The 25966-nt window shown below is 44.4% G+C and overlaps 1 protein-coding gene across 2 annotated transcripts; it reads right to left on the reverse strand.

Moving 5' to 3' along the window:
• Positions 1-31: 31 nt before the first annotated feature.
• On the reverse strand, positions 32-25424 carry mmp23ba (matrix metallopeptidase 23ba). Of its 2 annotated transcripts, none has more exons than XM_084334036.1 (8): positions 25131-25424; positions 12644-12776; positions 12271-12410; positions 11565-11732; positions 10548-10712; positions 9150-9260; positions 7837-7963; positions 32-1101 (listed from the first exon to the last, which is right to left on the reverse strand). In XM_084334036.1, exons 1-8 carry the CDS (start codon positions 25225-25227, stop codon positions 927-929), a joined length of 1116 nt encoding a protein of 371 aa, XP_084190162.1. In that variant the 5' UTR covers positions 25228-25424; the 3' UTR covers positions 32-926. The 2 variants fall into 2 exon arrangements, with proteins under 2 accessions (XP_084190162.1, XP_084190161.1); XM_084334035.1 differs by having other exon boundaries at positions 12644-12780.
• Positions 25425-25966: the final 542 nt, after the last annotated feature.

Raw genomic sequence — 25966 nt, forward strand, 5'->3', positions numbered from 1 at the left:
CGGCCTTGAACCCAACTCGGTAGTCACGTCCAAAAAGTGATGTCATTCTTTGCACACTTTGTCTCAATACTGTGTTCTTCAGGGGAAAGAGCACCAGCCTTCTCACTGCCTTTGTTGTTAAAGTGGCTCCGTAACTTCGGCTCAAAATCAAAGAATTTATTGGTTTAATCCTGGAGCAAAATAAACAGCAGTCTCATTCCTGAGACGTCTGGCGGCCCCAGACTGGAACGGGTGCAAGAAAAGTTCCCTCGCCTTGGGACCCCTTAGAACCAGTGCAAAATGGAAATGTGCATGAATCAGTTTTATCTATGGGTCCCTCTCTCTGAGTCCTTGTGCGGATTATTACACCTGATGTGTGGAATAAGCACGGAAAGAGAGCTGGTGGAGGAGCGGACTGCATGGTCTCCTGAGGACGAGCGTTGGCCTCACTCCGAGGCTAGTAAAGTAAGCTAGACGTCTGTGGTGTTCCATATGTGTGGAGAAACGTCCAAAGAAGAGTCCCAAAGCCCATAGACAACACTGCTTATTCTGGCGCGAGCGCCCTAGTTCGGTCAGTTTTTAAATGATTGGATTCAAAGGGCATGCATTAGTGGCTCGAGCTTTGTAAAAATGTTTATAGACTTAATGTAGCAGATAGTGGACCAAATTGTTCCAAAAGTCTGCGCTCTGGTGTAATGAGATGAAGGCGAGTGGTGTTGACTGCTGCATGTGGTTACGGTGTTCACATCACCTGTCCACAGAACAACTTTTATTTGTGCACATATGAAAATGCATTTACAGAACAAATAATCGACAACCAGACAAAATGTGTTGAGGGACGTTTAAGGAATAGGAAAAATACATAGAAATATGTGCCCAAGTGAATGAGGTTCCCTTTTGACCAAGCAACAGGGTGTGTGTGTCTTCTGGTCTTAGCCATCAGTGCGTCAGAAACGCACCCGTACCCTCCAGGAGTAGTTGGTGAGAACTTTGTTCTTCTTCCTCACAATACAGGTATACGTGCCCTCGTTGATTGCATTGGCCACTATACTGAGGTTGTCGTCTTTCAAGGAGATGTAGCCAGGGTGGGAGTATTCCAGAAGCTCCCCGTCCTTGTACCAACTGCAGGAAGGAACACAAACGGCAAACATTAAATCAATTATCATCAACAAGGTTGAGCGGACACTTTTATGTTTTAAATTAAAGTGTGCTGTTTTCCTTCCTCTGGTACTTACTGGACTAAATATTTAAGCATTTGTCCTTCAGCTAATGTAAAAACGGCTTATGGATTTTAGCATTCCTCTTTGAAATAGTACTTGCTTCTGCTCTTGATACGCAAACCTTAAATGTGCACTCAGTAATATTTGTATTGAGGATTGTGTATAGGTACATGTGGAGTGAGCCTGTAATGGTGGACATTAAATAATGAGGTGTGTGCATAGCGCTCTTCTGTGGTCACAGGCAGCCTGCTGTAATGCAGAACATGCCACTGCCCAGCATACTGTGTCGATTAGGGCTGGGTATCGCCACTGATTTACCAAAACTATTCTAATCTATTCGATTTCCGATTAAATTCGATTCAATGCTATAAAATGTAAATGGTTCAAGGAACCCTCTAACATGTTGCATTGTTTTTTTTTTTATCTACTTTTTCTCCCATTTTTTTTATTTTTCTCTCATCCCAATTTCGTATCGTCCAATTCTACCCTCCCCTGTCTCGAACGCTAATAATAATAATAATAATAATAATAATAATAGATTCAATTTGTACCGCACTTTATATTCGTGAGAATCTCAGAGTGCTACAGGAGATATAGACAAAAAGTTAAATGAATAAAACAATTAAAATGAATAAAAACTATTAAAAAGACTAACAACCAGTGAAATGGAAGAACATAAGAGTAAAATTTAATTAAAATAATAAAATTAATTGAAGTACAAATAAAAGTAAAAGAAAAAATTCAGGCAAAAGCCTTGTTAAAAAAAGAAGAAAAAAAAGCCCCTTTTAAAAGCCTCGACGGATTGTGGTGCTCTCAGGTGGATGGGGAGAGCATTCCAAAGTCTGGGTGCGGCAGAGCAGAAGGCGCGATCGCCCATGGTGTGCAGCTTAGTCCTGGGGCCTTTGAGGAGGTAGGCTGTGCCGGAGCGGAGGGAACGTGAGGAGGACTGGGGGGTGAGGAGTTCCTTGAGATAGGCAGGGGCACCACCGTGTACGCACTGGTGAGTGAGGAGGGACACCTTGTACTCAATCCTGTGTTCCAGCAATAGTCCAGCCTGGAGGAAACAAAAGCGTGGACGAGTTTCTCGGAATCTGCCAGGGTGAGTGAGGAACGGAGTTTAGTGATGTTTCGGAGGTGAAAGAAAGAGGTCTTGCAGAGGTGTTTGATGTGTGTTTCATATGTGAGGTGGGGGTCCATTTTCACGCACAAGTTGGTGACAAGGGTGGAGAGGGGAATGTCCTGACCAGAGAAGGAGATGGTGGTGATGGTGGTTGACCGGACCTGGTGTGGGGTACCGATCAGCATGGCTTGAGTTTTGGAACTGTTGACCTGGAGAAACCTGTGGTTCTGGTTCGGAGGTGAAAGAAAGAGGTCTTGCAGAGGTGTTTGATGTGTGTTTCATATGTGAGGTGGGGGTCCATTTTCACGCCCAAGTTGGTGACAAGGGTGGAGAGGGGAATGTCCTGACCGGAGAATGAGATGGTGGTGATGGTGGTTGACCGGACCTGGTGTGGGGTACCGATCAGCATGGCTTGAGTTTTGGAACTGTTGACCTGGAGAAACCTGTGGTTCATCCACGCCTTAGTCTCCTCCAGGCAAGCGGTCAGTGTTGGGGGTGATGAAGGTGATGATGGTGTGATCCGGATATATAGCTGGGTGTCGTCAGCGTAGCAGTGGAACGACACACCGTGCCGGCCGATGATGCGGCCGAGGGGGAGCATGTACAGGGTGAACAGCAGGGGGCCGAGGACGGATCCCTGGGGGACACCGCAGGTGACAGGGTGGTTGGAGGATGTTGCGCCTCCAAGGGAGACACACTCAGTCCGACCAGCCAAGAGGGACTGGAATAAGCCAAGGGCTAGGTCGCGGAGTCCGACATTGGAGTGGAGACAGTCCAGTAGGATGGGGTGATCCACCGTGTCGAAGGCTGCCGATAGGTCGAGAAGGACCAGAATGGATGGGGTTCCAGCATCCGCCGCCATCAGTAGGTCGTTGGTTACCCTGACCAGGGCTGTCTCTGTAGTGTACTGTGCGCGGAGCGGAACCCAGACTGGAACTTCTCGAAGATGTTGTTGAACGCTGTTAGGCTGTCTTTGTACTGTGCGCGGATCGGAACCCAGACTGGAACTTCTCGAAGATGTTGTTGAACGCTGTTAGGCCATGCCTCCCACAAGCCGGCTGCAATGTGGACGAAGCCTTACATCACGTGTCCCCTCCGGTACTCGAGGAAGCAGCCGTCGCATCTTTTCACCTGCACAGCGCGATTTCTCAGCGTCGGGGGTCTGCGTGGGAGGGACACGTCGCTTCCTGATTCTGCTGCGCAGGCGCACCAACCGACATGTAGGAGTCGCTGTCCACAGGGCGGCTAGGTGGTGTAGTGGGCAAGGCACTCGCCACCAATGTGGAGACGCTGGGTTCGCGTGTTCGAATCCAGCTCTCCACATTGTTTTCAGTTTGGCTGGTCGTCCGTACTAATACAATTGGCAGTATTAGAGGGTGGGAAACTGATGGGTGGGGATCGGGCGTTGTGGACAGCGACTCCTACAAGTCGGTTGGTGCGCCTGCGCAGTAGAATCAGGAAGTGTCGGGGGCAGCGTGAGCCTCCCACGCGTTACTCCTCGCCACTGAGAGATCGAGCGGCGCAGGTGAAAAGATGCGACTGCTGTTACCTCAAGTACCGGAGGGGACTTTTGCTATGTATGACTTAGGCCATGGTTAGACTAGTGTATTCCTGGCGTTTTTTTATACGTTTTTGACGACGTTTGATGTCCCTATTACACAGAAATGCGTTTTTTTGGCGTTTTTTTGTGGATACGGCTGAAACGCAAAATTGTGTTTGCGTTTGGAGATACGCAAAAAAAACGAATCGACAACAGCGTGTAGTCAGCACGCTAGCCGTTGTTGCGAAAACGCCCATGCGCAGTAGATACCATCGCGTGCCCTTCCGGTGACAACAGTGTGTGTGTTTGGGACATAGCTCCATGTCCCAAATAGCTTCAGCTACCATGTGTTGTCAAGTTATTGTTATAAGGACCCCAGTCCAAGCTACAACAGTCTGCATTCCCTTAACAATTGTTTGTATTGAGCCGTATTGTATTGTACCCATATGCAATATGTTAAATAAAGTTTACATCCATTCATTCTGCTAGCATTACCGATTGCATGAGCAGCTGGCTAACGTGAGCTATCAGGATTCAGACCCTGTTAGCTCAGAGCTCCTCTTTCAACTTAACAAGCATTAAACAAAATGGCCCAGTCATCTATTCACCTTTGTTTAATACACACAGCGTTGTCTCTAATGTTATCTAACTACTGATAGCTCGCAATATCATCAGTTTTGGTGCTGGCTAAGTAGCGTGAGCTAACGTTAGCTTCTAGCCACAATGCTATATTGTTATAATGGCATACTCCATTGACGTTAGCATGCAGCTAACAATGCTACCGATCGTTTTTTAGACTAAACTATCCGCTCTTGGTGGTCACTTGTGTTGATGTTAGTTTTGTTTCATCAACAAATGACAGGCAGAACACACAGTGAATGTATCCGTTTTGTTTATTGCACTTTTATTAGGCTTTGCTGAAAAAGAATTGCTGCATTGAGTAAATAGGCAAGATGGTGGCGCGGCATAGGCGCCTGCCTTATTGACATTTTCTTTGCTGGAGCTTCCAGGAAGTGTATTGGCACATTCGTTCTGATTGGTTGAAATTGCCTTCATGTTTGCCACCTACTGCTTTGGCAGTGTACTACATCAGTGTGCTCGGGTGACAAAAACGAGAAAAAAAACGAAAGTGTGACTCGAGGCGCACGACGTCGCGGCGATACGCATATGAAAACAATACGAAGATGATACGAAAGGTGTAACCGCCGCCTTAGTCCACATTGCAGCCGGCTTGTGGGAGGCAAGAAACGGCGTTCGTGACAGGGGAGGGTTGAATTGGATGATACGAAATTGGGATGGGAGAAAATATAGAAATAATGGGAGAAAAAGTGGATAAAAAAAAAAGGAGTCGCTGTCCACAACGTCCGATCCCCACCCATCAGCTTCCCACCTCCTAATACTGCCAATTGTATTAGTATGAACGACCAGCCAAGCTGATAGCAATGCGGAGAGCTGGGCTCGAACCCAGCGTCTCCTGCATTGGTGGCGAGCGCCTTGCCCACTACACCACCTAGCCGCCCCAACATGTTGCATTGTTAAAAATATCAACAATCATTATCTATGTCTGTCACTATAGCCAATGGAAATGCTAGAAATGGGCACGTGGGCTGGGAGAACCAATGGAAAATGCCTATCCCGAGGCCAAACTTAATTGCCGACCCCTGGTCTACACCCTCCCCAGACCGACAATGCGAGCATAATGATTAAATTGACGATAAAAAAATCGCTAATTCAAATGAAGATAGATAAATCGGGAAACCGATTTTTTTAACCCAGCCCTAGCGCTGATGGAGCGTTGACCACTCATTCGAGCAAAGAAACGAGGGAAACGCAAAACTCTGATCGCCAGGATGCTGCTACCTAATGTTGGCTACCTTCGCTAATGTTTGTTCCCGGTGCGGTACTGACGTTAGTGTTGCCAAAGACAGGACTGCAGTGGCTAGAAGGCATCCAGACTACAACAGGCTGTCTGGTCACAGAAGAACAACGTGCTATGCGTATTGCACTGTGGACTCAAGGAGAAACTAGCATGATGTCACAGCAACTTTATGAATGTCTGCCACACTCTGCTGTTTGGGAAATAACAGGGGCATTTTAACGCTGGGTAGCCTACTACAACATTGAAACAACATAGTTGTTGTTTGCTCTGGTGGGGCGCTCACTGAAAGCTAGAGAGGGCAAAGCGAGACAGGCAACTCGAAAAAAGGTTGTACGCATTAGTTAGCTACTGTCAGCATACACAATGAGAGTAGCCATCTCTATATCTGGAAAGTGATTTTGCACCCCTTCATTTTCCATTTTATAAAAATAGATTTTATCCTGTGTCTTGATTTGTTGCATATTAATTGCTTCCAGTTTGCTTGATCTAGCTGAACAGTTTATCTAAGAAAATAATGATTTACCACCAGTGCTTTAACCACCTTTGTTGTGCCAGCTGTTTCCAGGTTGAGCCTTACTGTATTGTACCCATTCTGCAATCTGTTAAATAAAGTTTTCATTCATTCATTCATTCAGCTGTTCAGATAGATTAAGCAAACTGGTGGGAAATACACAATATGAGATGACAACCGTGTAGAAACAACACACGTAAGATCATTTAACTTTGCCATTCCAGCAAAGTTACGACCATTTAGATTCAACCATTAAATTACATTCTGATTGAATGTAACTTGTATGTGGTTGAGTATGTGGAACCTCATTTCAAAAGCAGTTAATGCCGCTTTTTTAGCTGCGACTAGCAGCTCTAGATCACTCTTGTCGGTCAGTCCACAAAACTATCTCCGCTCTAGCGGCCACAGGTTTCATTCTAGAAGGCTGACATTTGTCATAGAGTTTTGATGACACTTGTGGGGGATACCATTTGACTCTGCAATCATTTTTTTTCATTGGGGAAGGCTAGTCCTGCCCCCTATATTCTAGCCACGCCCCCTTTTCTTAACTCATGAACTGGGTCTCAGAGACTAATGGGAGACATCATTAGACTCTAGAGTTTCACTGTAAAGATGCTCCTGCAATTCTGTTCAGCTCAATGCTACTTTGAGAGCACCTACATGAATGACATACTTGTTTTAGTTGTGACCAACAGCTCTATAGCTCACTTTTAGTCCGTCAGTCTCCATAGTAAAGTAGACCTTTTCTAACATAACAAACATTCTAAATGGGCCCACGTGTATTTGCTGTTGCAATGTTTGCTAATACAACAGCTGACAGGAATTAAACGTGCCAAAGCTGTTGCCCTGGCAATGGAGGTTTTCTGAAAGGAGCTTTTGAACCAGGGGATGGGTCGTGCTGTCATGTGACACACTGTTTACCCAGCCATGCTGGATGGCCAAAAGCAAAGCGGTGGATGATGTATAGGAGTACTACTGTGTGGATGTTTTGGCTAGATTTGGGCTCCTACGTAGGGCTTTCTGAGAAAGTGGAACTGGAAAGGCATGATATGTTGCTAAATGTTAGTGCTGGGTCCTTACAACCCCAAATCGAGACAATTATGTCACTATTAGCATTTTGATGGACTCTTACACAATTCACCTTATTCACCTCGCCGCCATCTTTGTTTTTGTAGATTGGTATGAACCAATTCACTTCCATGTGTTTCAAAACACGAAAACAAAATATGGTCAGGTAATCATGAGCTTGTAATTACAATAGTGTTGTTCTGCCTGTTTTGACTACTTCTGTTCTTGAAATAAGCACTTCCCGCATCTGTACCTCACATCAAATTTGATCAATATGGCGGCCAAGTGAATAAGGTGAATTGACTCCAAACAGCCATCTCTTCTGTGAGGGTGGGGGGGCACAAGTCGGTCGCAGTCAACCAGCCCCTGCTAACAGGTCTGACCCTTTAGCTCAGCTGGTTAGTGCGGCTGCCTGTGGATCCTATAGTCTCAGGTTCAAATCCACTCGGTTACAATGGTGGTATTCTCCACAAAGGGGGCTTTAAATGAACTAATGACGTGTAAGAAAGGTATACTTACTATACTTTGCCTTTCTTGGATGCAATTTTCTTCCCACAGCGGAATGTGAGTTTCTTTCCCTCTGCCACCAGCTTGAGTTTGGTCCGTGGGGGGATGGAGGTGGGAGCCACCGTGGGGAAAAGGAATGCTAAAGAGAGAGACGGCTGGGGGTCAGCTCTGCTTTACACTCGACACAGTCCTGCTGGGGCTTGTATTTAAAGGTGCTATAGATAACATTAAGCCACTAGCACCAGCGTGTCTCAACTAGCTAGTCTTTATCTAATCGGGTGCATTCATTTTGGACCCACCAACATTTTAAAATAAATCAATTTATTTTGGGCAAAGCAATACTTTTGTTCTTCACCTTTCTAAATGGTCTGTGGATGTATTTTTTTAATTTAATGATTAGTCTACATAATAATTTGATATATAGCACCTTTATTAACATTTTATTTTCTTATTTTAGAAAAATATATCTTACATATACTTTTAATAATCGCTTAAAACATTTGTTTCAAACTTGATCAAATATGACCTGCCAGAAGCCTATTGTTAATGTCATGTGCTTTTATAACCTTAGACACACAGGCTGCCTTGTGGCTGTTATCTTTCAATATTTTCTGAGAACCAACAGGCTGCCTAATGATCAGCTGAAGGTCTGCTTAAAGAAAGTCACTTGTTAATGCCGCAAAAATCCAAATGTACCTTCTGTGTCTCTAACCCTCAAGCCACAGTCTGAAATTCCAGTGGTTTGGAGTCACTCAGGAATTTTCCACAGCCGTACAACGTCTCCCAATCAACAATGAGGAACAGATTACTCTGAGCCAGGAATTGTATCCTCTCGCCTCGCTCCCGCACTGTCCCTTGTTCTTTACAGAAATCGGAGCAACCGACAACGATGTGTGCTATGGCTGCGGCGGTTATGAGGAGCCATTTCCAACTGGAGGTCTCAGCACTATTGTATCTGACTGGAGACCTTAAGAGAAGTGAGGCTGTCACTTTCCTCACGTGGGTTTGCTCATTCATTGAAAGTCCCACAAATGGGTAAAGCAGCACTGATCCAGGTGCAGTTCTCCCAACAGGTTGTGTTTTTATGTGCTGTGCTGAATCACAAATTGCCTCTCTGAGGACGCCCTTTTCTAAACCTAAATAATTCTTCCTGAATGAGTCTCCTCCAGTGGCAATTGCTAATCTGTCTGAAAAAAATTTAAACATGCACGGCTGGGTCTGTTGGCTCTTGCTGCTCCATTGGAAAACGGATCACAGCAGTTTCCCTGCACCAGTCGATTGAGAGTACCGTAATCTCTTTCCTCTGAACTACCGCTCTGTCTTACCGTAACAAAAATCACAGCTGGACGGGCAGTGCTTCTGCATGAGCTTGCGCTTGCTGTCGCAATAGCCTTTCCGCGCCCAGGCTGGACAGATAAATAATCTATCCAGACATCCTGGAGGAAAGGAGAGGGATCAGAGAGCAACGTTAAGGCTTGCAGCAGAGGAAATTGGAACAATCATCTCCTTTCGCTTCCACGAGAAATGACTCACCATAACATACACTAATGACGATTCACAAGAGTAGGGCTTCTACAATATAATCACTTTCATTCCCCAAGTACATTTACAAATACACTGAATTTGGCAATATTCATTAATGCCACCTTGGCTTTCAGAGTCAACTGGAATATACCAGAGACCTTTGTTCTATATATTCTGTTTTCTTGATCTATAGTTCAAAACAAATTGGATCACAGGGCATTTTTTCTTTTGGATCTCACCATATCAAGAATAATAATATGTATCGATTGTCCTGGATCCTAACCTAAGATAATACATTTCTCATTTGGTTCCCCACCTACAAGAAGAAGGTTTAAGAGCACATCTCTCTATAGGGTTCCTGCTGGGCCGTAAAAAGTCTTACATTTAATGATCAGAATTTTAAACCATAAAAAGGTCTCTTTTTTTATCCACTTTTTCTCCTTTTTCAATTTTTTCTCCCATCCCAATTTCGCTGTGCCAATTCTCCCCTCCCCTATCTTGAACGTTGCTCGCATATGCCCCCCACTGGCCGGTTGTAGGGAGGATAGAAGCCTTGCATCACGTGTCCCCTCCGATACACGAGGAGGCAGCCTGTCGCATCTTTTCACCTGCCAGCGTGGACTCATTGGCGAGGTGTAACGTGTGGGAGGCTCACACTATCCCCGCCATTTCCTGTCTCTGCTGTGCAGGCGTCCCCCAACCGACCTGTAGGAGTCGCTGTCCACAACGTCCAGATTACCACCCATCGACTTCCACCGCTAACTCTGCCAATTGAATTAGTATGACGGCCGGCCCAAGCCGGAGGCAACGCCGACAGCCGGATTCTAACCCGGTGTCTCTTGCGTTGGTGACGAGCGCAATGTCCGCTGCGCCACCCAGCCGCACCTTAAAAAGGTCTTAAATATGATGATGATTAGATTTTGATAAGTTTTTAAATGTATTTGATTAGGAAGTTACTTTATGTTGCTATAGCTTCTCTGTATCTTGTTTAAATGTGTTTTAGGTAAATGTCTTGGCTACAAAGTAAGCAGTACGGTAACTCCTTTCATAGTAATTTTCCTTCATACTTTTTTGCCAGTATGTCCATGAAATGGGTATTAAATACTATTCAAAGTGGTCTTAAAAAGGTCTTTAACTTGTTGAAACCTGCAGGAACCCTGCTCTAACTCTAATCTTGTTTCATTAGATGCTTGGCGTACCGTAGAGTCGGTGCATGCCCCACACCTCGTCCTGAGTGATTAGCTTGCGCCCCGTCAGAGTTGCATTCAGGTGCATGATAGCGTTGGGGTTTAGAGAGTGCATGAGACCCAGGACGTGGCCGATCTCATGAGCTGTCACGTGCACCAGGTCCGTCAGCCAAACCCCTGAGCAAACAAAGACGCTGTTCACTATTTTGTCTCTAAAGAACGCCTCCATCTCCACAGCACACAATGACTTGCTTACAAATGTAATCTGTACACTGGAATACTCAGTCAGTGATTTAAAGAAACACGCCAACATTATGGGAAATGCACTTACCGTCTTTTCCAGAGTCAGACGAAGATGGATGCCAATTTCCTCTCCTGTGCGTTCTGTAGAAAGCTATCTGGCTGCAAGATAGCCTAGCTTAGCACGAATGAATCGAAGCAGATATGGACCACTAGCCTAGCTGTTGGCCAAAAACACTTCTCCCAGAGTTTTAAGATAGACTACATAGCTTTATACTGAATGCACAGAGATTAAATTGGTATCAATCTTGTCTGACTCTGGAGAAGATGGTAAGTGCATTTCCCATAATGTTGGTGTATTCCTTTAATTCAGACCTGGGCAATTACGGCCTGTGGTCAATTTTTACAATGGGAGATAATGAATATTGAGCAGAATTAAGTTCAAGTTATCATTGTTTCGTCCCTCCAACACAGTTCAGGTTTCTCATGTGGCCCCTTGTAAAAGTTAATTGCCCACCCCTGCTTTAATTGGATTACTTAGTTACAGGAATCTATTGTATGTTTAATCTGATTGTATTTTCCCCCAGTGATACTAATCAGTAACAGTAAATTGTCAATTTTTAAACGTTTTTCAATCAGATTACTGTAATCTGTACTGTACATGTAATCAGTTACTCTGTTGCTGTAGCTACACCTCACAGTGTCTGATGCATCCATCACACAATACAGGTTTCAAACGGCCAACAAAACGTGTGACTAATCAACCAGATAAGAGGGTAGACTACTGGCCTTTCTTCCAACTGAAGCGCATGTTTCCCAGAATCCAATACTCATGGTCATCAAAGTGGATCTCGCCCGTCGGTGGGAAGAAGGCATGTGCCAGCTCTCCAGTGATGCCGTCAAAACAATGGTGCAGGTAGGACTGCATACAGTCTGTGTGGTTGATGGGGTAGAAACCTGCCAATAGAGAGACAGAAAGGGAGATGGAGAGATTGAGCCTCATGAGGGGGGGAGACACTCCGCTTCCCCCTCTGCTCTGAATAGACTACAGTAGAGCTTGAAGATGATGGATTCCCAAGTTCACTTGAACCCCCCCACCTCCCAAGGGGATGACAGTCTCTTCTCACTTGCATTGGAGAATTTATGCTGGAACAAGACTACCAGACCCTGCTGAAGCTCTAATGATTTAGCTTGCTTCACAAGGCTTCTACATGCTTGGAAGATGTTCAGTGCTTTTTCTCTCCGTACCGTACGAATAGCGGTATGAATCACGCTGAACAGCAGATCAAGCGATACTGTGAGTGTGGATGTGATCCAGGCTGTTAATGGGCTTGGAGGCAGAGACACGTTTTGCTGTTGACAGCACCAAGAGGGAAAACCAAGAATGACAAAGCCCAGAGATAGACAGAGTTTATGCATCAATGAACATCTGTTTATGATTATGTATGCACATGCAGTGTCGTGGGTAAAGTGTATGCACATGCTGTGTGCCCACCTATCTTGATGTCGGCTTCTTGGTCCGCTGGCACCTCCCTGAAGCTGAAGGGCGAGACGTCGCTCCACATGCCAAAAGCCTTGGCGATGCCCTTCCGCGTGTCACTGGCATTCATCAAGTTTGTCGGAAAGGAGAGCAGCCTGCCCAGAAACAATATGCCATCATCTACTTAATGTCGGTCTACATACAGTTTTCAAAACATAAGAATCCACTATAACAAAGACTACTATTCAGACAGACCAGGGGGGAAAATGTGTCATTGAATTTGAGCCAAATCCTGGAGCACAGTTCTGACAATGATAATGAGACATAACAAAGATTAACGATCTGAAAGAAACGCAACTAGACTGTAGCCTACAACCAATGTCCATACTTATATGTCAGTTTGAACTTGTCCCATTTTAGTTTCTCAGGGGTTAGGGTGTAGCGCTTGTTCCTGGAGAGGTGGAGCACTTGCGAACGGGCGTCTTTACGGATCCCAATTAGCAGCACACCGGTGGGAGCTTCTTCCTTGGACAAATAAAAATCTTTGATTAACCATCTTAGAATCAGAAATCAGAAACCATTCAACAAATGACAACGCAACGAGTTCCACAGTAAGATGGACAATGATGTGCAGTACCTCACTAACCTCACTATAATTTGGTAGCTATACTGAATAGAAGGCAGCATGATATATATTTTGCGAGCACAATTACTTGGATTACATTTGACATTTAGGAACATTTTAGAGAGTTAAAAAAAATAATTAATTAATGCAGGTGAGATGGAGAACCTTAAATTGAATAATGCCGTGTCCGGCACAAATTGAGGCCGTATGCACCCCTTCCAAGGCCTCTTTGCACCCACAGATACCTATCAATCTGGCAAAGAGGGGGCATGGGCAGCATTCAACTAGACACCGAAAGCATATCCAGTGGGTGGTGAAATAATTACTTACTGAACCGAGCCTTGAAGGCTGTTATGGCGCGCACAGGTTTTTAAATCTGAAGACAACGCATTTTGACACTGCATTTCGCAAATGGGGGCTCACACTCCAAATCAACTTTCCACAGAATTTCCACCAGCTGTGGATATTAAAGCTCTATTGTGATTTTTTACTGTTACTACCGCACATAAACTGTGCTGTTATTTCAGTGCCGCCCTCGCATGTGAATGTTACGTGTTACATTTTCATGCTACGGCATTCCATCTCATGGAAAAAGGAAGTGGTCAGCCGTAAAAGTGCTTTCCAAATGTTAAGTATGATACATTTTGCAGATAGGTTGTGTCTGATGTCCCTGTGGGGAGGGGCAAATAACACTCCAAATAATAACACCTGGATTCTCCTTTTACAGCTTTGAAAGGCCTGGCTACGGGTGCTTAATATGCTGTGATGATAAGTGATTAATTGTAATTTGGCACAAAAAGCTACTTTTTAATACATACAATCAATACTCATTCATACATATTCTAATTTGTTTTATGTTGGACCAGAATTCTTACCTTGGCTAATGCTAAATAGAAATAGTAATGAAATAGGTCTGCTGAGGGTTTAGCTTCAGATGAAATCTGATGTTTGACCAGAGACATCTCTAACACTGTATGTACAATATGCATTCCTCCAAGACTCACATTCTCAGTCCCCTCCACCCCTCCCAAAAAAAGAAAGAAAAACAGGCAAGCCTTGCCAAGAGAGTACAGACTTCCTGCTCTGTCTGATAACAGATTTAAGGAGGCATACATGAAACCACAGACATGTTGTTATTATTATTGAGAAACTGGACCAGGTATTCCATGTGGAAATATGTCCACAGACCATAGTCCATCTTTGGCAATACTACTACTACTATATAGTATCTACATTTCCTTGTTGGGGAAAACAAACAAAAGGAAAATAAAATATCAATGAATTATTAAAGGGGAATGCCACTCAATTTAAGAATCAATATATTACACCTGTACTCTTGAACAGACGGTCAATATTTATGAACCTATGCTTGCACCTGTTTACCCCAGTCGCCTCTTCACCCCCTCTATTACAGACCATTATTTTGATATATGGAGAAGTGGTAGAGTTAATATGAAGACCCTTTATATAGATAAAGTATTTCCCACATTTGAACAGCTGCGGAAAAAAGATTATTTACCAAAATCCCAGTTCTCCAAATTCCTAGTTATATTAAAGCTAACAATCCCTCCTTTCCCAACTTGCCGAATGAGTCGCTCATGGAATCTTGGTTTTCCTTTGAGCCCTTAAGAAGGGGTGCAATATATTTTCCTATTTCTTTAATCATAATCATTGTGCTTTTATCCAAGGCACTTTACAATTTATGCCTCACATTCACACATTCACACACCGACACCGGAGGCAACCATGCAAGGTGCCAATCAATGTCTAATTTACATGGAGATTATACAATCAGCATGGGAGGGGGATTTTGGGGTGGCTTTGATGGCAGATGGGAAGAGAGGGGGTGCATACGGCCTCAATTTGTGGACAACACGGCCTTATTCAGTTTACGGTTCTGCATCGCCTGCATTTTTCAAAAAACAAACTTAATGTTCAATGCAATCTTTCTCTGGCATCTCTAGCACACTCATTCTGGCAGTGTCCTAAGCTGTTCACTTACTGGAGTTCAATCTTCAAAATAGTATCAGATGTCTTTGAAATGGAAATTCAGCCAGATCCTATGATAGCTATTTTTGGCATAGGAGGGGAAAATAATGAGAATCTTTCTGGAACTAAACTCCAAATAATAGAATGATCCTTCTTCACAGGAAGTCTCCTCATCCACTGAGCTGGACTTGAGAGGTGATGCAGAATCTTAAGCTTGAGAGGTTGAGACTCACAGTACGGGGATCCTCGGATAAGTTCGGGAAAATCTGGAATCTTTTTTCTCTTATTTGTTTTTTAATTGCAATGTCTTTAGTCTTGTTTAAGTTGTTTTGGAAAATGTTAAAGGTGACATGCATTATAAATGTCATTTTTCAGTCTCTAGCATTGTATTATAGTAATGAGTTAATAATGTGTTTTTGTGTCTAAATACCATATTGGCGGATTGCTCTCATTCAGCTCAGACCATTTCCTGCTAGATTTAATTAGGTCATCCTGATTTGAGGCATATCGTGACATCACCGGGGCCCTGGGTAAGCGGACAGTGATGCGATTGGCTCTGTGGTTGGAGCTAATGCCCGCCCACAATCTACCTAGACTACACAGCGAGTGGAAACCACTTCCTCATACTGCGAGGCAGAGTGAAACCCGACACCTCTGCATGCACTCTGCGAGGGAGAGAGAGAGAGAGAGAGAGACCACTGTGCAAACACTCCACGCGCAGGTCCCCGTCCCCCCCCCCCCCATTCAGGAGCACAAGCTGCTGCGCGGCACACACCCCCGAACGGGAGAGAGAGAGAAGGGGACCCGCACAGAAACACCGCCCCGCGGAGAGCAGAATGATACAGAGGGAGAGAGTGAAAGAAAGAAAAAAATAAGAGAGAGGGAGGGAGAGAGGGTAGGGGGGGGGCCTTATCAATAACGGCCTGTCTTTTTCCACTGCAACAGCCCCTGGTCTGCTGGACGCACACAAGGAAGTGAATCCTCTCTCTCTCTCTCCCACCCCCCCCCCCCTCTCTCTCTCTATCTCTCTGTCTACCAGTCGCAGACTGTGTGGGCTGACTGTCACTCAAAGTGCTTATGGGCGGAGCCAGGCCATAACAGCCTGAAATCCTGAGGCTGAAAAATTATGGTTTTGAGTACTTGATTAGAAATATAAAACAATGCATTTAAAAAAAAAAAAACATACAGATGTCTTCAATAGACTCATAGGAATTGTGTAAAGTTGCCCAAATAGTGCTAGGAATAGTAATGCAGGTCCCATTTAATACAAATATTATGACACAAAAATTGTGAAGATCAACGACTCTCTCCCCGAAGCCAGAAACCACACAGCTGAGATTTGAACCTGTGATGTCATCAACATATAAAATGCGGAGCTGTTCCTGTGGAGAATGAAACTATAGAAAACACCCAGACGTACCACTACTATAGAAAACACCCAGACGTACCACCACTACTATAGAAAGCACCCAGATGTACCACTACTATAGAAAACACCCAGACCTACCACCACTACTATAGAAAGCACCCAGATGTACCACTACTATAGAAAACACCCAGACCTACCACCACTACTATGGAAAACACCCAGACGTACCACCAATATAGAAAACACCCAGACGTACCACTACTATAGAAAACACCCAGACGTACCACCACTACTATGGAAAACACCCAGACGTACCACCAATATAGAAAACACCCAGACGTACCACTACTATAGAAAACACCCAGACGTGGGCGGCTACGTGGTGCAGTGGGCAAGGCGCTCACCACGAATACTGGAGACGCTGGGTTCGCCTGTTCAAGCCCAGCGCTCCACATTGCTTTCAGTTTAGCTGGTCGTCCGTACTAATACACATTGGCAGTATTAGGGGGTGGGAAACTGATGGGTGGGGATCGGGCGTTGTGGACAGCGACTCCTACAGGTCGGTTGGTGCGCCTGCGCAGTAGAATCAGGAAGCGATGGGGGCGGCGCCCCTCCAAAGCGCAGACCCCTGACGCTGAAAGATCGCGCTGCGCAGGTGAAAAGATGCGACTGCTGTTACCTCGAGTATCGGAGGGGACTCGTGCTATGTATGACTTAGTCCACATTGCAGCCGGCTTGTGGGAGGCAAGAAACAGCGTTCGAGACAGGGGAGGGTTGAATTGGATGATACGAAATTGGGATGGGAGAAAAAGTGGATAAAAAAAAAAGAAAACACCCAGACATACCACCACTACTATAGAAAACACCCAGACGTACCACTACTACTATAGAAAGCACCCAGACGTACCACTACTATAGAAAACACCCAGACGTACCACCACTACTATGGAAAACACCCAGACGTACCACTACTATAGAAAACACCCAGACGTACCACCAATATAGAAAACACCCAGACGTACCACTACTATAGAAAACACCCAGACGTACCACCAATATAGAAAACACCCAGACGTACCACTAGAAAACACCCAGACGTACCACTACTATAAAAAACACCCAGACGTTCCAACTACTATAAAAAACACCCAGACGTACCACTACTATAAAAAACACCCAGACGTACCACTACTATAGAAAACACCTAGACATACTACTACTATAGAAAACACCCAGACGTACTACTACTATAGAAAACACCTAGACGTACTACTACTATAGAAAACACCCAGACGTACCACTACTATAGAAAACACCCAGACGTACCACTACTATAGAAAACACCTAGACGTACTACTACTATAGAAAACACCGAGACGTACTACTACTATAGAAAACACCCAGATGTGGGTGGCGCAGCGGAGATTGCGCTCGTCACCAATGCAAGAGACTCCGGTCTCAAATCCGGGTGTCAGCATTGCCTCCGGCTTGGGCCGGCCGTCATACTGGCTCAATTGGCAGAGTCAGCGGGTGGAAGTCGATGGGTGGTAATCTGGACGTTGTGGACAGCGACTCCTACAGGTCGGTTGGGGGACGCCTGCACAGCAGAGACAGGAAATGGCGGGAGTAGTGTGAGCCTCCCACACGTTACACCTCACCAATGAGAGTCCGCGCTGGCAGGTGAAAAGATGTGACAGGCTGCTAGGGCTGGGCGATATGGCCAAAAATGATATCGCGATAACGATATCGATAACAAACAAAAAAAATCGATAAAAAAGAAAATCGAATATATAGAAAACAAATTAACAACAGATGTATGTTTATTTTGCAGCAATTCTTTGTCGTTGCCGCCATCTTTAGTGTTACATCCCCTCACACTCCAGTTCTCAGGCTGCAGCTGGTTTGAAAGCGAAAGTAAACCGGCTTCTCTGCTGGCTGTGGCTCCAGGGGAGTTGAACAGTTCTGGCTCTGCTAGTTTATTTTCTATCTTTTGGCGCTTTTTTGGTGGACAAACCACCACACATGTGCACCGTGACTCATGACTGGAGACTAGCTCTGCTAGCACACATAGCCTACTGTGTACAGATGGTTTCAAACTGTATTTTAAATTAGAAAGCAAACAAAATAAAAGAGAAAAATAAATCTCAATTTGGTCAGTATTGTCATTTGGACAAGCAAAGCCATTACTTTAAGTTGCAGGCAAGAAAGACAAGTCTGTCCACTGTCTCTGGTTTTAAAACTGCCCTGTTGCAGGTCACAAAAAAAAATTTATATTCTTTTTTTGATATTTCTTTTTTTCCGATTTTGATTATTAAATTATATTGCGATAATTATCGTTATCGTTATATCGCCCAGCCCTACAGGCTGCCTCCTCGTGTACCGGAGGGGACACGTGATGCAAGACTTCTATCCTCCCTACAACCGACCAGTGGGGGGCATATGTGAGCAACGTTTTCAAGACAGGGCAGGGGAGAATTGGAAAACACGAAATTGGGATGGGAGAAAAATAGAGACACCCAGACGTACCACTACTATAGAAAACACCCAGACGTACCACTACTATAGAAAACACCCAGACGTACCACTACTACTATAGAAAGCACCCAGACGTACCACTACTATAGAAAACACCCCGACGTAGGGGCGGCCGGGTAGCGCAGCGGTCTACCACCGCAGAGACAGTGGGATCGAATCCGACTGCCAGCGGTACCTCCGGCTTGGTCGGTCGTCCATACTGACACAATTGGCAGTGTCAGCAGGTGGAAAGCCAGTGGGGTGGGTCCTGGTCATTGTAAACAGCGACTCCTACAGGTCGGTCAGGGCGCCTGCACAGCGAGGGAGGGAACTGGGGAGGGTAGTGTGATCCTCCCACGCGTTACACCTCCCCAGTGAGAGTCCTCGCTGTCAGGTGAAAAGAAGCGGCTGGCTCTCTCCACATGTGTCGGAGGAAGCATGTGATAGACTTCAGGGCTCCCTAGACCGGCAAGTAGGGGGAAAATGCGCAAAACGACCAGGAAGGGGAGGGGGGAATTGGCATAACGACTAAATTGGGATGGGAGAAAAATACAGAAAAAGGGAGGAGAAAAAGTAAAAAAATAAAAGAAAACACCCAGACGTACCACTACTATAGAAAACACCCAGACGTACCACCACTGTAGAAAACACCCAGACATGGCGGCTACGTGGTGCAGTGGGCAAGGCTCTCACCACCAATACTGGAGACGCTGGGTTCGCCTGTTCGAGCCCAGCGCTCCACATTGCTTTCAGTTTAGCTGGGCGTCCGTATTAATACACATTGGCAGTATTAGGGGGTGGGAAACTGATGGGTGGGGATCGGGCGTTGTGGACAGCGACTCCTACAGGTCGGTTGGTGCGCCTGCGCAGTAGAATCAGGAAGCGATGGGGGCGGCGCCCCTCCAAAGCGCAGACCCCTGACGCTGAAAGATCGCGCCGCGCAGGTGAAAAGATGCGACTGCTGTTACCTCGAGTATCGGAGGGGACTTGTGCTATGTATGACTTAGTCCACATTGCAGCCGGCTTGTGGGAGGCAAGAAACAGCGTTCGAGACAGGGGAGGGTTGAATTGGATGATACGAAATTGGGATGGGAGAAAAATTTTAAAATTGGAGAAAAGGTGGATAAAAAAAAAGAAAACACCCAGACATACCACCACTACTATAGAAAACACCCAGATGTACCACTACTATAGAAAATACCCAGACCTACCACTACTATAGAAAACACCCAGACGTACCACCAGTGTCACCACTATAGAATACAGCATTCAGGGAGAAAAACTTAAATTGATCTCCTGTTACTGAGCAAACGGCATGCAACAGGTTGTCCTCTCTTGGCTAATTAATCGTTTGGTTTGGTCATAGTCGACCAAGAGTTTGTTAATCGGTTAGTTTGTTGTTGTTGTTATTGTTTTTTTTTCTCCCCATAGTGATAATTAATTAATTATTTCCTGAAAAATAAAAAGCACATCTCTAGTACTGGATTTACAGAGGTCTTTCTGCACGACTACCCATGGTACACATTTGTACAAGTTTGTCGATTACATCAACTAATCGATTAGATGACCTTAGTCCTGTGGCTATTATTTGAGTATGAATTTCTAGAGAGAAAATACTTTGGGAACCTTTTGGGAACTACACCCTATTTAGGAATGCATACATGGTATTAATAAGACAGTCCAAAAATATTAATGAACACAAACAAGTATCTCCCAAATCTGAAAACTAGAGTGCTAAATCTCAAATGTGTGATGTCATCAGGCATAAAGTCTGAAGCTGCTCCATACCACCATACCTTGAGTTGGGGGAGATGTAAAGGTGACACTGAGAGCACCCAGGAGAGTGTTCTGAATGTACTATACATACAGGTACATTTTACATTTCAGAAAAATAAATGCAGTCTCCCATTCATTGTCAATGGAGGAGCTCCAGACTTGATGACATCACAAGTTTGAGCCTTGCGTCTCTGGTTTCTGGCTTTGGGAGAGAGTAGCTACTGTAGTGTTCACAGATATTGATTGAAGTTTACTTGGCCATGGAAATTACATATTGGAATTCATAATTTGGGCGAGGTTCCCCTTTAACCTTTGTTTATCCATGGTAGATTTGTTGAGCATGCTCTTTTTCAGCAACCCCCTGCTACACAGTAATACAGTTTCACACATTGGCAACTGGGAGCTGCCCAGTACAACCACAGTCTCCTACTGTTGGCCTCTGAGCAGTTGGGGGATAAGTGCCTTGCTCAAGGATACTTCAACAGATGCTGTTAGGAGAGGGGAGACCTTTGTTTGAGATGGACTGCACTCTGACATGCTAAATCTCAGAATGTACACACCCGCAGAAATGTCAGAGGTCACTGCCCCCCCACTCCCACTCACATTATCTTAATCTGTAAACTTTGATGCTCTCTTAACCTGTAGTTGGCACATGCACATTAGGAGTGCCAGTGGTTCAGGAGGTAGAGCAGTTCCTGGTTAAATTCCGGCTCCTCCCGGCAGCGTGTGAAAGTCGTTCAGCAAGACACTTAACCCCTAACTGCTCCTGAGGAGCAGATTGGCACCTTGCATGGTTGCCTCCGGTGTCAAGTCAAGTCAAGAGTTTTATTTGTCACAGCATACAAGCATACAGTGAAACAGTGTGTGAATGTGTGAATTTGAGGCATAAGTTGTAAAGTGCTTTGGATAAAAAAGCACAATATAAATGCAGTCCATTTACCATTTATAAGCGACACAGCAAGACAGGACCAAGGTCCAATTATCAAATAAATGGATACGCTTTTTAGAAGCCTATCTGAATTTCCATAAAGTGGGAGTATTTTCAGAACGTAAAAAAAAAATACGTTGCACCAGTGTGTTTGCCATTGAGGCATTGGAAGCAGAGGTTGTTAACACTTTAATCGCCAGGGCGGCTAGGTGGTGTAGTGGGCAAGGCACTCGCCACCAATGTGGAGACGCTGGGTTCGCGTGTTCGAATCCAGCTCTCCATTGTTTTCAGTTTGGCTGGTTGTCCGTACTAATACAATTGGCAGTATTAGAGGGTGGGAAACTGATGGGTGGGTATCGGGCGTTGTGGACAGCGACTCCTACAGGTCGGTTGGTGCGCCTGCGCAGTAGAATCAGGAAGTGTCGGGGGCAGCGTGAGCCTCCCACGCGTTACTCCTCGCCACTGAGAGATCGAGCTGCGCAGGTGAAAAGATGCGACTGCTGTTACCTCAAGTACCGGAGGGGACTTGTGCTATGTATGACTTAGTCTACATTGCAGCCGGCTTGTGGGAGGCAAGAAACAGCGTTCGTGACAGGGGAGGGTTGAATTGGATGATATGAAATTGGGATGGGAGAAAATATAGAAAATGGGAGAAAAAGTGGATAAAAAAAAAAACACTTTAATCGCCATGGGTTAAATTCATAATTTACCATCCCTCGCCAGCTCTATTTGTCTATGGAGAAGTTCCCCTTCTTTGCAGGGCTATAACTTTTTAAATTCTATTGCTAAATTGCCATTATTATGGCCCATTCAATGTCCTATATGTATTGTTCAGGGTGTAGCAACGTTAAACTTTTTCATTCACATATTCATACTAAAATATGGTCTAAAGTATAAGTATGTTTTTATCGTTTTCTGCAGCTTTCTCCAGAACTTGATTTATAGCTCCAAATGCATTATATGCATGATGAAATACAGTTTGATAGCGATCTGTGCCAGATAATAAATTTCAACTGGAGGTACTTCTAGAAGTTTCTACGTATCATCTGATGTTGACCGGATGGGCGGGGGATCGTTTATAATTCCGTGGGCAGCGTTAGATGATTCATCCAGAGTGGGTCATATGTTCATCATAGCAGTTTATATGGAATACGTTAGAAAATAACGCTGAATCTTACCGTATGTTCCTCGCGCCGTTGGACGATCAGCGTGGAGTAGACCGTTTTCGATTATGGGATGTTGATCCTGATGAACCATTTCCAGGTTGTATAATACTATATACGTCCAAATAACGTTGTTTATTGAGTTAGGGCGAGCGATTGATCATCCAGTGTGTTGAGATGGAGTCCGGCTACCGATCGCGAGTGCCCGGAGCACATATGGATGAGCACTTCCTGTTTGGCGCGCCCCTCCCTCTTGGCCGATCGGCCACCAGATGGCGCTCTCGAACCGTTAGACAGTTGAGTGGAGCTCACCAGTACGCCTGTAACTGTTCCGCAACTGTAAGTTACTTCCGGGGTAGGCCTGATTGGCCCCGACAGGCACGTGACGCGCAACTTTCTCTGCCGCACGGCACGCTCCGTGGAGCGGAGCGGCAGAGCTTGCGGAATTATGTAACCGCCCTAATCCGCCATGATTTTCATTCGGCGCTTCAGCTCACCTGGCAGAGCAGCGGTCCTGCGGTCCTGCGGTCCGTTGTTGACGAGTTCGAATCCCATCAAATTTTTTTTTTAACGTGATTTTATTTTTAACGTGTATTCTTTCGCCGGTTAAGGTTAGGCATGGTTAAGGTTAAGGTTGAGGTTAGGCATTGTTTCGGAGTTGGTTAAGGTTAGAACGGTTAAGTTTAGGCGCTGTTAAGGAGCTGGTTAAGGTTAGAGTTTGTCTTAGAGAATGGCAATATTCTTTCTATGGTTAAGGTTAGGCATGGTTAAGGTTAAGGTTAGGCATTGTTTCGGAGTTGGTTAAGGTTAGAACGGTTAAGTTTAGGCGCTGTTAAGGAGCTGGTTAAGGTTAGAGTTTGTGTTAGAGAATGGCAATAGACAGCCTATTTCCGCGCGACAGCTCTCAGCAGCCTCGTTGCGCGTCCTGAGTTTGCCGCGTCACGTGCCTGTCGGGGCCAATCAGGCCTACCCCGGAAGTAACTTACAGTTGCGGAACGGGTACAGGCCACCAGTACATCTCAGGGCTCCGGAAAGGAAATATGATTTCGATGACAGATTTTTGAAATATTGACATCAAAGACAAGTTACGGCGTCTTCGGGAGAATGAGCATGGCTAGGAATGACGTCTTAACTCGTCCCCGGCGATCATAGTGTTAATGTTAATAGTTTTTGCTTTCAATATCCACTAGACTCGAGCAAGGGCTTTTTGGGTGGCCCTCAATGACTCCCGTAAACAAAGATAGATCTTTTAAAGGTGCATTATAATAATAATAAATCATTATTATTACATATTATATAATAATATATATATATATATATATATTATTTATTATTATATAATATATTGTATATATATATATAATTATGTCGTTTTGGAGGAGGGGGATGATTTGTTTTCAGAGCCTGCAAAAGACATTTACTGTAATTCTGTAATAATGTTTGGGCACTGTGAACCAAACATACATGTAAGACTTGGATATGTTTGTTAACAAAATTGCAGGCCCTGCCTTTGTAAACGACAGCAATGAAATACTAACTTTTCGGGTTTCTTTATAGCTTCAAACAGTGTTTCAGGGATCCAAGTTTCCTCTGAGAAGTTTGTTTATTCTGTTACAAAAATATACCTTAGAAATTATTCACTTCTCTGACCCTCACTAAACTACATAGTGCACATTTAAGGAGAACTGCAATCAAATCATTTGGCGATAATCTTACCTTATTCACAGTGAAATCTAACTGAACGTTTTTTTCTTATACAATGTTGAGCTATTCAGGTTATCTCTGAAATATTTTCATATAATAATTAAATTGTAAAGCGCTTTGGATAAAAGCACTATATAAATGCACCATTATTTTATTATTATTAAAAAGCATGTAATTCGACTGCAGGAGGAATCACTCAGAAAATGATGTAATCCTTACTACCATACAGTACCTAGACTTGTTGAATGGCCAACGCATCGTCTATGACTCTATGTCAAAGGAAATTACATAAAACCACCCATCCAGCTCTTTAACTATAGGGAGGAGGGATTATTTCTGTTCCACTCTGCTGACCACAGTGGGTGGCTTGGCAGGGATTGTTTCTTTGTGGAGACACAATTATGCTGTTAATTGAATGCATTATGAAGAAGGACCCTTGTAATTTATCTAAAATTTCAATTGAATTTGGGACATTATCAATACTTGTTATTGTATTATCACACAGTATAATTGCTTGTAATTTCATCTGATGGTCAAAGTCAGCCTGTAATACATTTACACCAGAAGGCTTGAGGTATAGGATATGGGTCTCTCTCTCTCCATTTGTCTAATGCATGTAGCATGATGGAGGTGTATATAGGCTACAGTGAAAAGTAATTATTCTATTCACATTCAAATGGAATTACTTACTGTATATTATCACATATAGTTCAAAATTAGACAAGAAACGCATTACAATTTAACACTACACACTACATAGTCTTTAAAGTTTCACCCCATGCTAAAATGTAAATGGTCACACCATACCTCTCTCCAGATAGGAAATGCTGTGCTTTCTTGCATCCCAGCGAATAGAACGCTGAGCAATGTTACAGCAAGAAGGGGAGCAAAGCTGAAGTCGCATTTCTGTAAACTTATGAAAGTCTGACACACCATCGTTGCGATATCACAAAAAAAAACTCAACGAAGACTATACCGATTTACCATCCATGCCCATGGATACTATTAATGTTCGTCCATTCCATCTTTTTAGTAGCCTATACTATCCTTGGATCGCGATTGGTAGGCAGCGCAGTCCAGCCCGCGGACTGAGATGTGGAGTGGAATCGTCAAACGTCACTCGGTGAGGCTGCAGCTCTCTCCAACCTTCAGGCGCTACGCTGTCCCACATTACTTCAGACTGGGGCATGGTGGGGACAAGTTAATGGAAAACAAACGCATTCTGTGATTTCTGTCAATCAAATACGGTGCAGCCTTTATGTTTCAATTAATATCAGCTGGCTTAGTTTGAACACGATTTCAAGTTGAACGTTTGGAGGCTACTGAAAAAGAATATGGCCAACCAACCAAAGCTAACCCCCCTAATATATTTTGACCTATTAATTAGTTGGTCTAGACTCTAGAGTGAGACTACTGTTTTCATTTATGCCTGCGTTGCACAGCCTAGGCATAGGGCATGCTAGGGTTGCATGTTTTAAGTGTTTTTCATGTCAAGGACCACCAAATTGAAACGCATTAGGCTGCGGAGTCCCACATTTGATAAAATATTGTCTGAGGGACCCTTCAGATCTAAGTCCAGAATTCCATCACTGTCCTATGCCTACTATAATGAGGTGACAGTAGAGAGGCCGGTGATCAGAATA

This window comes from Notolepis coatsorum, assembly GCF_963971535.1.
Source record: "Notolepis coatsorum genome assembly, chromosome: 17".
NCBI lineage: Eukaryota > Metazoa > Chordata > Actinopteri > Aulopiformes > Paralepididae > Notolepis > Notolepis coatsorum.